Raw genomic sequence first — 13497 nt, 5'->3', positions numbered from 1 at the left:
AAGCTGGCTGAGCCCTTATGGTACCAGAACAGACAGACCCAAAAGGAGGGAGGTTTAATGTGCTGCTGTATTTCGATACTGGGAGCCATGCCTGGTACACGAGGTTCTGGGTAAACAATGGGGACAGTGTCAACCACTGTGGGCTAATTACACATCCGGATACTCCGCCAAGTCCCAAGGGCAGACTTCAAAAGACAAAAACAATCTGCATTCTCTGGTGGGGCTGCAGACTCAGAGACAAGCATTTGTTGAGCAAAAATATCACCAGTGCCTCCTATGACAAAAGAGGAGGCACTGGCGTGGGGGCTGGGGCAGGGCTCCAGGCTTCCACTGCTCACTCACCAGTCTGTCCAGGGGGAGAAGTGGTCCCTGCTTATGTTGCACTGATGCACCTACCTTGACTAATGCCTGGGGCCTCAGCAGGTGTTGACAGGAGAGGTGAACGGAGCCAGACTTGGTGTAGCACGGTGCTGGCAGCTATGCCCTCAGCAGTGCCCAGGCTCCTATACATGCCAGCTCATCTTAAGAAGCAGATGGGGAGTGCGGGCATGTAGATCACAGGGCCCTAAGAGGACAAGTACAGATCATGGCTACAGCATGCCTCTCCCCTTCCTTAAGTCATAGAGGTATGTCTGGGAGGAACAGAAAATTCATCCAGAGCCCGCTACATTATCTCTCGCAGGTGGGACTCGTGTCCCCTGTGCTTCTCACTCACAGGGCTGGTCTAGACATTCTTTTTATCAATTCTCTAGCATCTTCTCCTCCAACTTACCAACAACCAGAGAGTAGGATCTGATCTTAGCTAAGTTCAAGAGTCACAGAGCACTTCCTTCACAGCGGGCCCAGAAAAATGTGCCAGGTTCTCCGACCGTCACCTGTGGGACCACCATGAGCCCTCTCCAGACTCAAGGACAGAGGCCGTAGGCCGGGGGAACACAGCTTCCCTCACTCTCCCCAGCAAAGGTTTCCACGTCTCGGAAAAGGCATCTCACCCTCTTCTGCCTGAGGGACAGCACAACAGATACACCGGGAAACAGAGCTGAAGTTGGGGGGGGTAGGCAGCCCAGAAGAGCTCGTCTGTACTTCCGAGGCAATGTGGGGCCGTTGACTTAATCATAGGGAAAAAGTGAGAATGAACATTTCCCTGCTCTGTCCCATACACCGTGATACGCCTTTCCCTGCATAAGGAGTTCATTCGGAAGTCCCCGGCGGTGTTTCTGATGTCCTAACTTGGCATGGAGGCTGTCGGGCAAGAAGAGAGGGCCTGAGCAGAATAGGTGCTGGGCCTGGGAGGCAGGAGACACCGGCTCCAGCCCCAGCTCAACCAGCTCCTCGTTCCGCCTCTCGGGGTTCAGCATCTCATCTATAAGCAAAGGGATGAGACTGTCCCAGGACAGGCTGCCCAACAGAAATGAAATGAGAGCCATGTAAATAACGTTTCCCATTTGCCACGTTTAAAATGGTAAACAAAGAAACAAACCAACAAACAAAAAACAAATACTAGAAACTGATTTTAAGAACAGATCTTACTTAATCTACTGTATGTAAAATACTATCATTTTGACATGTAATCAATATAGGAAGTAAAGAGATAGTTTATATACTTTTACTAGACAAGCCTCAGTGTCTCATGTGCATTTGACCTAGAGCACATCTCAGCTCAGTCCAGCCTCCTCCCCAGTGCTCCTAGCATCAGTGGCTTTGGCTACTTTATTGGACAGCAACCCCAGGGGTCCCACCATGGTCATGGCTGTAAAGCGGGAGTAAGTGTCCACACTAACCCTAAAAGGATCTCTCTGAAACACAGGCGGATTCACTTTGAAATGTCTGTAAACCGGCGGGCTGCATCTCCATCCCCCCTTTACAAGACAGACTACAGGCTACAAGACAGACTTCTTCCTTGCTGATCCCTTTCTGGATGTAGGGAAGCAATCCGGCACAAAGCCAGGGTGGACTGGCCTCCAGGTAAACTTACCTGCTGTCTGTGTCCAGTCCCATGAAGTCCTCCTTCTCAAACGGGATGCAGGGGAGGGGGATCTTGTCCCCAGAATTCTTGGGGCCACCATCCAGCCACTTGGAATTGAGCAAGATGAAGAGTGACTCAGTGAAGTCCTCGATCCTCTTCTCCACCACCCTGCAGTCCTCTAAATTTGAAGGCAACGTCGGTGCACGGCTGCTCGACTTCCTCCACATGCAGTACAAAGACAAAGAGCTGAGAGTCATTATCGAGGTGCCATACAGCTCCTCTGCACGTGGAGCTTCTCCAAGGCCTTGGCAGAGAGACAGTCGGTAATGGTGACAAGGCCCACGACCTTGCAGTGTTTCTGGAAGACGCTCCACCCATTCTCGGGCACATAGCGGTGCCTGTAGTGGATACAGAGTGTCCACTGGGAGCCACATGGGCTGATATGGCTCACCGAGGTGAGTAGCTGATAGATGCAAAAGAAATTCTCCTCTGAGATGATCTCCATGGTTTGGACTACAACGGGAAGAGTCTGGTGGTCCTCAGCACACTGCACGTAGTCAGGGATGCTCATGTTGCAGGCCCTGCCGAGACAGGAGAGGAGATCGAGGTACATACTCTGCTGTGTGCTATGGGCCCATCTGGGTTGCGGTGACCTGGTGTGTACCAGACAGAAGGCAAGGGAAGCCAAAGGAAATCCGGGGGTACAGTTTGTCCTCATAGTCTGCACATGGCTACTGTAGCTCGGATCACATTACCCAGCTTTTGGTCTAGGCTTCCTGCCTCTGCAGAGAAAGGTCATTTCTTATTTTCTATTTCCAAGCACCTAGCAAGGCCCTGATGCAAAGTCACTGCTCAAAAATGCTGAATAAAGAAATGAACAAAGGAAATGCTTCCCCAACCCCCTTCAGCAGAATATAAAGAGAAGGACCACAGTAGGATCAAAAGATCTGGATTCCTATTCAATTTATTTGAACCCCTTAGCTTCATAGTAATGGATAAGAAAACTTGCCTTGGGGTAGAGGGTACTGTTCATTGGTGGAGCACATGCTTAGCATGTACGAGGTCCTGGGTTCAAACCCCAGTACCTCATTTTAAAAAATCAAACAAATAAATACACCTAATTTCCCTCCTGAAAAAGTATTTTTTAATTCAAAAGTCAAAAAACACCTTGCAATTGACACAACATTGTAAACTTGACTATACATCAATTAAAATAAATCCTTGCCTTGCAAGAATATATCTGGATTACGGATGTTTGCAAATGTAAAATGCCTAGGGTACCACCTGCATAAAAAGTGGTGACTGTACAATTGTACTATCCCCCATTTATGAGCTATTCTTCCTTTGGGGGAGTTATAACCTCTCAGAGCTAATTTTCTCAGTTTAAAAAATATAAATATTTCCTGGTTCTCAGTACTGCGGAAGAATCAGATAACCCTAAGAAAGCATCTGACCCACAGAATTTACTCAATAAATGTTTCTTGAATGAATGAATAAACAAGCAAAGTGAATGCTGCTCCCTGCCAAAGACCATCATAATGATACTTCCTGGGAATCCCAAGCCCACGTTCACCAGACTCTGCACTAACAATGTGGGTGACCTGGGCAGGCCTGTGTGCTTCTCTAAGCCCCAATTTAATTGTGGATAGAAATGAGGGCAATAACACAAACCTCAAATTGTTAGTGAGTCAGTAATGAATTGTACCCCAATATTGCAAGATGGAACCATTAAGGAAAACTGGGCAAAGAGTCCATAGGCTCTCTCCATATTATCTCTTACTACCACATGGGAATCTACATTACATCTCAAAATAAAAAGTCTAATTTTTTAAAGAGGTTTTCGAGGTTAGGTGAGCTCACTGTCTCAAATAAGGAACACACAGTACAAATAGGACAATGCCCAGCCCATGAGATACACTCAGTTAACATTCCCACTGAGCCCACTAGTCCCTCCAACTTCTAATGGTGTCCACTTCCAAGAGCCCATGTGACCATCCTTGTTCTAATTTTCTATTTGTAATTTTTTTCTTTTCATTAAATAGAAACACCCAATTCCATAGAATTCTTACCAGATATCATGATGGCAGCCCTTCAAAACCTGACCACAGAGATCATGATGGCAGCCCTTCTTGGTGAAACAATAAAATGAATAGCCATTTTCACAAGACCTCTGAGTAAATCTACTAGGGAACTTCATCCTGGACTGAGGAAGAGGACTGGGGAGGAGGGGGCATTCAGGGGCACAGAGAATCATGGGCCACCTGTCCCACGATGGACTTTAGACTCACCCTCACCCTTCAGGAACTACTAAATACACACAGACAGAGTGCTATGGACAAGATTCTTTTTTTTAAACAAATCCCTGAATCCCTAGCAGGTCTTGTTTCTACCCATACACAAATGGCTTATTTGCATAATGTTTCACAAAAGCCTTAAAATATTATCACCCCAACTTGACACATCAAGAAACTGAGGTAGAGTAGTTTATCACATTCTACAAGATTAGAGAGAGGCCACGTCAGACACCGTATTTAAATCCAAGCCCCTGCTCCAGTGCTCACACTAGAAAGTGTGACATACTGCCCCTTTCCTGCCCTCTCCCTGCAATCAATCTCTGAAGAGTCTTTTCTGTGTCACCTGGAAACACAATCACATTCATTTTCCACAAAGAGCTATGTCACTCCTTGGAGGACATTTCAAAATCTAAAGGGTTGGTTTGAGAGGACAGATTTGCATTTTCTGTTTCTCAAAGGAAACATGGCTTTAAAAGAAACTGAAAAGTAGTTATCTAGTCTAAGCCCTCATTGTGCACAGAAAGAACCGGAGGCTCAGAAGAGATGAGGAAAGGGCCTTATTAACAAATATTGCCTCAGCGCAGCACCAAGCCAGACCTGGCACTTCTAGGGGAGGATCTGGAAGGCCCAGGAGAATGAGTGTTAGAAAACAGAAAGAGAAGAAGCATACAAGGCCCCGTCTCTTCACCACCATAACATGAATTTCCACCAAATTACCCAGAATGGGTGCAGCCAATATTAAGTTTGTCAAAAGAGGTTATAGAATTCTCAACCATAGTGGAAATTCCAATATTTACTGTGCTTTTTTCCCAGTTCAAGCATCAATTCAGTGGGCACTCTGTACCAGGGACTACACGAGGCCTGGGGTTCTCCCAAATACAGATCTCTATTACCACGTGTGCAAACCACATTAAGGCCACCAGAAGAAAAGCGCCCACAGATAAGATGGAATTACTGAAACTGAAAGCAGCAAAAGAGCATATATTACTAGGAAAAACGGTGCTCCTAGTAATGGACTCATGGACATAGAATGCAAACTGTGTTTAGCAGGCAGGAAAGGGGGGATTAACAGATACAAATTAGTAAATATAAAATAAATGACAAGGACCTGCTACATAACACAGGGAACTATATTCAATTTCTTGTAGTGATTTATACTAAAAACAATCTAAAACATATATATATACATATGCATATGTTTATAACTGAATCTCTGCTGTACACTTGAAACTAACATTGTAAATTGAATACACTTAAATAAAAAATAATTTTAAAAAATAAGTAAAAATAAATGCAATGCCATTAAGAAAAAATAAAAGAACTCTCTAATCCCCTTAACTGTATGTGGTCGAGAAATCTAGCTGCAAACACCAAGTCCACTGGATCACTCCAGCACTGGCTGTCACTCTTTCTGACCATCAGAGAGTCACTTGCTTCACTGAGGTTACTTTTCTCTTCTGTGAAAGGCTACAGTTGCAACTAACGATGTATAGAATCTCATCATTCACAAGCCCAAAAAGTAGTGAGGACTTCACATGGGCCAGGCTCTGGTCAGATGAAAAGATAGGGTCCCAGATATATTCATGGGTAGAAGAAGTTTATGCCATAAAGGTATAAATTCTTCCTGTTTTGATAGACAGATTCATTTCAATTCTGGTTAGAATTCCTACCAGATTTTTCTTGGAATATAACAAGTTAATTTATGGTCAGGAATAGCCAAGAAATTTCTTTAGAACCACCACTTGGGAGGGGTGGATAGGTCATTCATTTCCACTGCTCTTTCTGAAGTGATGAAAACGTTCTGGAATAATAATGCATGCACCACTGTGAATATGCAAAAAGCTGCTGAATTGTACCATTTAAATGGATGGAATTCATGGTGTGTGAACTATATCACAATAAAACTGTCCTATGAAAATTATTTCTTGACAATTATTTTTCAGTTTATACACTAGTCTGTCCCACAATTTAAGAAAAACAAAAAACCTAAACAAGCCAAACTATGCCAGGAGCACTTTAGGGCTGCAATATGCCTGGGTCTCCAAGGCCTCTGGTGGTGCTGTTCCTGTTAACACACACTAGCTGGGCTGGGCTAGTTAGGGACTGTAACTTTCTTTTGAAAATCGAGGATCACTCCTTTCACCCTGGGAGAGGGAAGGAAGGAGGATGTCACAGCCTCATGCCTTCAGCACATTTTTAACAGAACCAAGCCCTGCTTTCACCACTGCAATCCCTCTCACTATAAAAACACGTGACATCAACAAGCACCGCCATCATAACACCTGAAAGTGTTCAAGGTACTTACCTGAGGCAGAAACATGGAGGGGGGAGACAGAACCTCGCTTAGCAGTGACGCTCCCTTTTCCCGACTCCACCAGGAGAAGCTGGGCGTTAGAGCCGGAGGCTTTCAGCCCAGGTAGCAGCGCCCACGCCACAGAGCTGGTCCTCAGGGAGCGGGAAAGGGAGAGCAGGGCAGCCCCGGGGTCGCGGGGCAGGGAAAGCGGGGAGGGGGACGCGGGCTGCAGCCTCGCTCGGAGGACAGCCCCAGCCACAGTCCCAGGCGCCCGCCCCCGTCCGGGTCCGCAGACCCCGCCCGCCCGGGACACAGCCCGCCCAGGGGCGGGGACGGGCCGCCGGACGAGAAGAGGAAGCCCGGGAGGAGAGGACTAGCGAGAGGGAGAGGGGAAGGGGACGCCAGCCGCGGACTGAGGGGATCCCGGCTGGGTGAGAGATGGCAGGTGCACACCAGGCCCTGGACACTGTGGCCGGGACGCCGGGGCAGGTGGCGCTGGCAGAGGGGTCTGGCCTGAGCAATTCATCTGAACACGGGCTGACTAGCGCCCTTGGGGTCTGTGACAGGCGGACCGCCCTCCCGCAGCCGCCTGACCCCTTTCCCAGGAGCCCCCCACCTTGCACTTCCACAGTCAGAGGCCCCGACCCCAGGCAGGAACCAAAGGCCTACCGGGCGACGTAGTTGAGAAGCCTTTGGGCCCGATCCCCGGCTCGGATATGGAGCTCCCAACCAGCGGACCACTTGGCACTGACTGCGCATGCGCAGGAGGGCCAGCGATCCTCTCTGGGTTCTGTGAGAGAAGGTGGGACAGCGAGGGAGGGAGAAGATGGGAGCGGGTGGAGAGGACGGGAAAATTGGAGGGATACAGATGGACAGGATGAGCAGAGAGAAGGAAGGGATCTGGAGAAGGGAGGGTCTTAGAGGAGTTGGAGAAAAAAAGCTTTACCTCTGGGGCACCCCTAGGCGGCAGACCTGCCTCTGTACCCTTCTGTTACCCTTCAAGCCCCGCAGCTCAATTTTACCACCGTGATCCAACCCTCCGTCCGATGCTTCTGCAGAAACCCTAGGGAGATCACACCCGTTGCCCCCACGCGGAGCTGGGTTTTCTGTTGCTCTGAGAACCAAGCACCCGCAGGTGTTGTCGCTCAGAACTACCTTGGGAAGAGCACATATTCCCCTTTTACACGCTGGGAAACAGGCAGGCAGGATCTCTGCCTTAGCTCCACTGTCCCAGGTGTTGGGCTGGCGGGGAGCGGGATGGTACAAGATCAGAGCCCCAGACAGAGCAGACTGCCTGAGTGTTGGTGCATAGTCCCCATCCCTCCTGGGTAAACCATACCCCACCCTAGTGGAAACATCAAGGGCTCACAGTAGTTCCCTGGGTGTGGGAGAGCTGTCCTCATGTGAAGGAAAAGTCCAGCTGGGCTAACAAGCTAAGTCACAAATCTAAGTGTGATAAGTGTCAGTTTACTGATCTAAATTCTGCTGGGCTATCTCGTAAATATGAAGTTTAGTGTCAGTTTATTGGCCTAACAACCTAACTCGTAATTCCAAGCTCAACAAGTGTCAGTAATGTGATCTGTTACAAATTGATAAGCTCCAGTGTACTTATTCCTTGCTTTTTGTTCTTTGAGCCTTATTGGCTAAGCCCCCCTTACTTGTAACTAAGCCTTTAAAACCTCATGTGCACGTCTTGGAGGTACTCAAAACTTCGGAGCCGAAGCCCCTCTGAGCCCACCGGCATAATAATTCTGAGTACTCCAACACTCCGATTGGTGCTTTTGTCTTGGCTGGCCTGTTTCCATAACACTCAGCTCCAGTGCCCAGCTTTCTAGGTAGATAGGAGTGTTACCAAGTCGAAATTAATTCTCCTCAGTGCAGGACAGGCCAATAAGTTGGGAGACCAGATGTTGGGGCATGGAATAGCAAGTTTCTGTAGACCTAGATGGCAAACTAATGTCCTGGAAAACCATCTCCCCAAGTCACAATTCAGGCTCCTTTCCTATGTGCTTGGTTAGTGCAAACTTCTTAGTGTAGGAATTCCTTCTTGTTAGAATCCTTTCTTCTTGCAGCTATCTGCGTGGGTCAGATCCCTGTAAACCTCCAACAAAAGAAACGTTATTTTCTATTCTGCAATTTGCTATCTTTTAATGAATGAAAAAGTGTTAAATATCCTTAAAGGTCAGAGCCTTCAGAATAGGGTCTCCTGTTTATTTCAGGCTCTAGGCAACATTGTTTTACAAGCAAGATGAAGCCTAGGTGACAGAGCATAGGGTTAAATTCAAAGGAACAAATCTAATATGGAGTCAGATTTGTTCTGTTATATTACCCGGCCAGATGCACTTGAGGATTTAAACTCCTTTAAGTTAAAAATAACTAAAATTTTAAAGGAATTTACATACATAGGTGGGAATGTGCAAAGCATATCTGGAAAAGCACCCAAAGGATAGTAAACAGAGGCATCTCCAGAGAGGGCTGAAAGAACAGAGGATGAGGGAAAACTTCTTTCACTTGTGTATTTTTGTTCTCTGAGTTTTTTTTAAACCATTTCCTTGTATTTCTTTTTCAGATAAAAGAAATGTGTAATGGAGCAAAGGAGTAATTAGCTTAGCAAATACAGCAGCCATGGAATCACTAGTCATCAATTTTGATTTAAGCCAGAAAGCATTTTTTGACTCTCTCCAATGTGCTCTGTCCTGTTTTAAGACTTCTATTAATATTATTATTATTATTATTATTATTATTATTATTATTATTATTATTATTATTATTATTATTATTACTATTACTACAAGTACTACTACTATGACTATTACTATTATTACTATTATTTTATGAAATAATAACACGGTTTACCTCACCCCTGCCCATGGCTGGTGGAAAACCAACTGAGTTTTTCTTGAGTTGTTTTCCAAGGAGTAGAGATGAGTTTATAAACAGAACACATCTTCAGGGCAAAACAGGCAGTGTGCATTACCAGCAGGCCAGACAGCAATGAAGGGTTTTCAATAGAGGCACCCAGAAGCTGAGAGAGAAAGCCTCCAGGACACTACAAAAAGCTGCCCAAACTGCCATCTCCATGGTACTACTGAAATAGGAAAGAACAAATCTGACTCCATATTTGATCTGTATCTTTGACTTTAACAAAGCCAAGTTAATATGCTCCGGTCTTTTCATGGGTTATGATGTCACAGAGGAAACGGACAGGTCAACAAGGAACCACTCTGCCGTGATCACGGAGCCGGGGAAAGGGATGGGCTGCAAGATGTATGAAGCAGCCACAACTGTGCCCGTGCTTCTAGGCAGGTATCCAAAATCGCCTCGACAAGGTGTCAAACATTTGTGCCCATGTCCTCATCAACAGACATGTATTAAAGACAAATGGAACCATATAAAAGGCCAATACCCTTGCTGGGTACACCGTCCAAAGAACAAAGTCTCAGTTTGACAACTGGCCATCTCGGTTCCATGGGATTCATTCTTGGAGAACCTTAAAAACCACTCTTCTGTCCTCAAGAATTGCTGCATATTTGTCCTATCTTTGGCTCAGGGATGGAGCACGTTCAAGTGAACTTTAATGTCTGCACAGATTTGACTGTCTTTTTCCAGGTTCACTTGTCCATTCAAAAGAGGCCTGAGCTAAGTCCATCCTCCGTAAGATCTAGTCCCACCAGTGACAGCTCATTGAGCCTGCAATTAAAAGCCAAGTGAACAAGACTGTCCTCAGCTAAAAAGTTCACCCATCTTTCACTGTTTTCTTAATCTCCTCTCCTGGCTAATTGCAACAGACTAACACCTCCCTCCACCAAGATACCCAACTATGTCATTTTTCTCCCCAAAGAGAAAATAAGGTCCATAAAAGAGGAGACAACTCCATAGTCACCTCTGAATTCTTAGCATATAGTAATGTCAATAAATACAACTCAGATTATTGTTAGTTTCCTTTAAAACCTTTCTGGTTATTTGAATGAGACCTTGGAAGAGAGGTGTTTGCTGTCCAGTATCTTGATCCACAAGACTCTGGAGGCCTTTTTCGGAATAGCTGTTCACTGATTCATTCAAAACACAACTTATCAATCAAGGAGTAGCTGTGCTTTTCTGCCAGGAGTTTGTGGTCACTCTCATGCCAGAACAGCTTTAAACTATATCCTTACTTTGGATTTGTTATTTTTCCCCTCTTCCAACAAAATTGACTTTTCTTACTTTCTTGTCTTGAGGAATTTTTTTTTTCCTATTCCACCCTTTAGTAAAGCAAGATTCTCAGGATGGGCTTGGCCCATTATATGATCACCCATCCAACTCCTAGTGTGAGAGGCCTGGGGCTCACATCCTTCCCTCCTGTCAAGGCAACTGAAAACCAGTTCAGGAGCCAACCAGCACACCACGGCTTCTAACGCTCATGTATCTCTCAGAAACCCTGCTTTCTCGTTTGTCTTGGCTTCTGAGAATTTTCCCTCACTTTCTTGACAATGAGTTGTGCAGCTTGAAAGATGAGGAAGGAAGGTTTTATTTCTCAATCAGCATTTTAAGGAACTTGTGTAATGAAGGTTTTCAGGAGTTTTAGTACTCTCCATTGCCGAGACAGAAAACACACTAGACATTTTCTAAATTTAGTTCTCATGTGCATTTTTTCTTTCCTATTTTTTTCTTAACTGCTAACAGACATTTTTTAATTTAAAAAAAATAAGGCCCCAAAAAGAATAGAACACTGAAGGGGCAAACAAAATTAAAGGGCAAAGACAGAAAAATGATAACTACTCTACAAAGTTAATGTAATACATACACTATGTATCAGATCAGCAATTCTCAGTAACAGCTAATTGAAACATGACCATGAGGTAAAATTTCTCTCCTGTCAGGACATGGCCAACAGAAAATACAATTAAACCAACAAACTAATTTCCTAAGTCTGGCGAGGTACAGAAGTCTACAAGCTAAATGTGTCTTATTCTAGAAAAGAGGAAGACACACCAGCTCTTTTCTGTGGAGCCTGAGCCCACGGGAGGACGGTGAAGTGAGCTCTGTAAGTACCCAATTAGCAAAGTGAGTGATGAATAAATAGACGTGAGCTTTGATGACAGAGATAATACTACTATTCGTTTGTCCTTTAAAGTATGACTTCACTTTCAGTGATCAATACTTCGGCGTCCTTAGGAGTTGAGATTTTAGGAAAATGCACAACCTGGGCCCAGATCTCCTCTTTAAGCTCGTGACACTGCAGTTAGTTGTCTCAAAGGCAGCTCCAACTCCACATGCAAAGAGCTGACTTCACGGTGTTCCTCCCATAGCCGTCCTTACCAGGGCCCCTGGTCGGAGGGTAAGGTCTCCCTGCGTCTCCCAACTCAGGCCCATCACTCACAGATGTGAATGGACCCCTCCTTCAGGGACCAGATATCCTCAGACTCCGAGTCCCACTACCCTCAACTGACCTACCAGATACTCACTGGCACTCACTCAGCACTGACTCTCTGCTGGAGACCACACTGCACACTGCACAGTGTATCTCACTGGATCTCCACAATAGTCCTGGGAATTGGGTACATCACTGCTTCAATTGATTAGATAAATTGTTTCACTTCCTTGCGTGCGTCATTCAAACTGACACGGCTACTAAGCCACAAGCCTGGGCCTGAAAACCACTTGAAAATTGGACACTGCTACACCTCGCAGCCACCCTACTCTGACTCATCACATCACCTCCTGCCAAGCCTTCTAAATGTTTCCAAACATTCTAGAAGACAAATATGAACTATGAGAGCACCCCACTCTCCTACTTAAAATCTGTCAATGATGGTTCACTCCCCTTAGGAGAAAGCCCAACCAGGCCTGAGCACAGCCTAAGGCCCCAGCATCCGCTTTCCCTGCACGGCCGCGCCGCCTCACCCACCACGCAGCTCTACACGTGCCGTGTCTAGGACAGGGATGCTGACTCCGCACAACCCAGGGCTTGTCTCACTCGAACAATGATCACCTTCTTCAGTGTTCATCTTCTTCATTGCTGACTCTCACAAAAATGTTTTCTCATGATGAATCAATATCTTTTTCCTTACAACTGCCCATCATTAATAATGAGCTCCTCCCAAAAGAGAGAAGACCTAATTCTCAGTCTCCTTATCTGTAAAGTGAGAATAACAAGGAAATATGTGAGGTTTCAAGAGGAATAATATTCATGTGAGGCTGAGGGACAATTCCATCATACAGTAAGCATTCAATATGTGCTTACTTAATATTAATAAGAATATATTGCATTCTAGCAACCTTCAATCAATGTTTTATGACTTTGTCCAACAGACTACTGACAAACTGTTGGACGAACCACTTTGAGCAGATCAGCACAAGCATACTGGGAGAGGTAAGTGCTGACTCCAGTTACAGCTGCAGCCACCCAGCACTACGGGGCGGGGGCAGTTTGCTCAAACTCTTACATGTTGCTTGAGCATTTAGTTCTCATTATAGAATAAAGACAGTTGTTCTTTAGTCAAAGCTCCTGAAACATAAATCTTCAAAGATTGATGCAAATTAGGTTTCAAGTACAACACTCTCACTAGAATTTATTTGAAAATTATAGTCTTAGCTACTCCGCACATCAAAAGGGCATAATCTTAATGTATCTGACTAAATACACTGAAAGGGTTGTTTAAAAGTAATTAAGAAGAAGCCATTAAGAATAATCTCTCAGTATCATCTGCACAAAGACCCACCCAAGGGTCTCATTTCTCACTTCCACATAGGTGTTTTCAAGTAGCTTACCTTGGGTCTTGGTTTCTTATAACACGGGGCAGGGAATAGTTGTGGATAGATTTATGTAGCAAATATATACCAAGGGTATTTGTTGTGAAGGAATTCTACAAATAAGAAGATTGATACATAGTCCCACCCATAAGAAATTCAGCCTTTCCATTTACAACAGCATTAAAAATAAAGTGAGAGATACATTTAACAAA

The 13497-nt window shown here is 45.2% G+C and overlaps 2 protein-coding genes across 2 annotated transcripts in view; both read right to left on the bottom strand.

The window, feature by feature from the left end:
* LOC140693123 (trafficking protein particle complex subunit 9-like) overlaps positions 1 to 13497 on the bottom strand; it is a 299333-nt gene that overhangs the window by 46862 nt on the left and 238974 nt on the right. Inside the window, exon 1 of the mRNA XM_072957182.1 lies at positions 1976 to 2331. Within this exon, the coding sequence (XP_072813283.1) occupies positions 1976 to 2066 (91 nt within the window). The 5' untranslated portion in view covers positions 2067 to 2331. Of the gene's footprint in view, positions 1 to 1975 lie in introns of the transcript that reaches the window.
* The window catches only part of LOC140693124 (uncharacterized), an 843637-nt gene that overhangs the window by 749672 nt on the left and 80468 nt on the right, over positions 1 to 13497 (bottom strand). The window lies entirely within an intron of this gene.

Source organism: Vicugna pacos, unplaced genomic scaffold (assembly GCF_048564905.1).
Source record: "Vicugna pacos unplaced genomic scaffold, VicPac4 scaffold_19, whole genome shotgun sequence".
NCBI classification, from domain to species: Eukaryota; Metazoa; Chordata; class Mammalia; order Artiodactyla; family Camelidae; genus Vicugna; species Vicugna pacos.
Note: the sequence above shows the minus strand (reverse complement) of the source record. Positions and strands in the feature narration are given on the sequence as shown.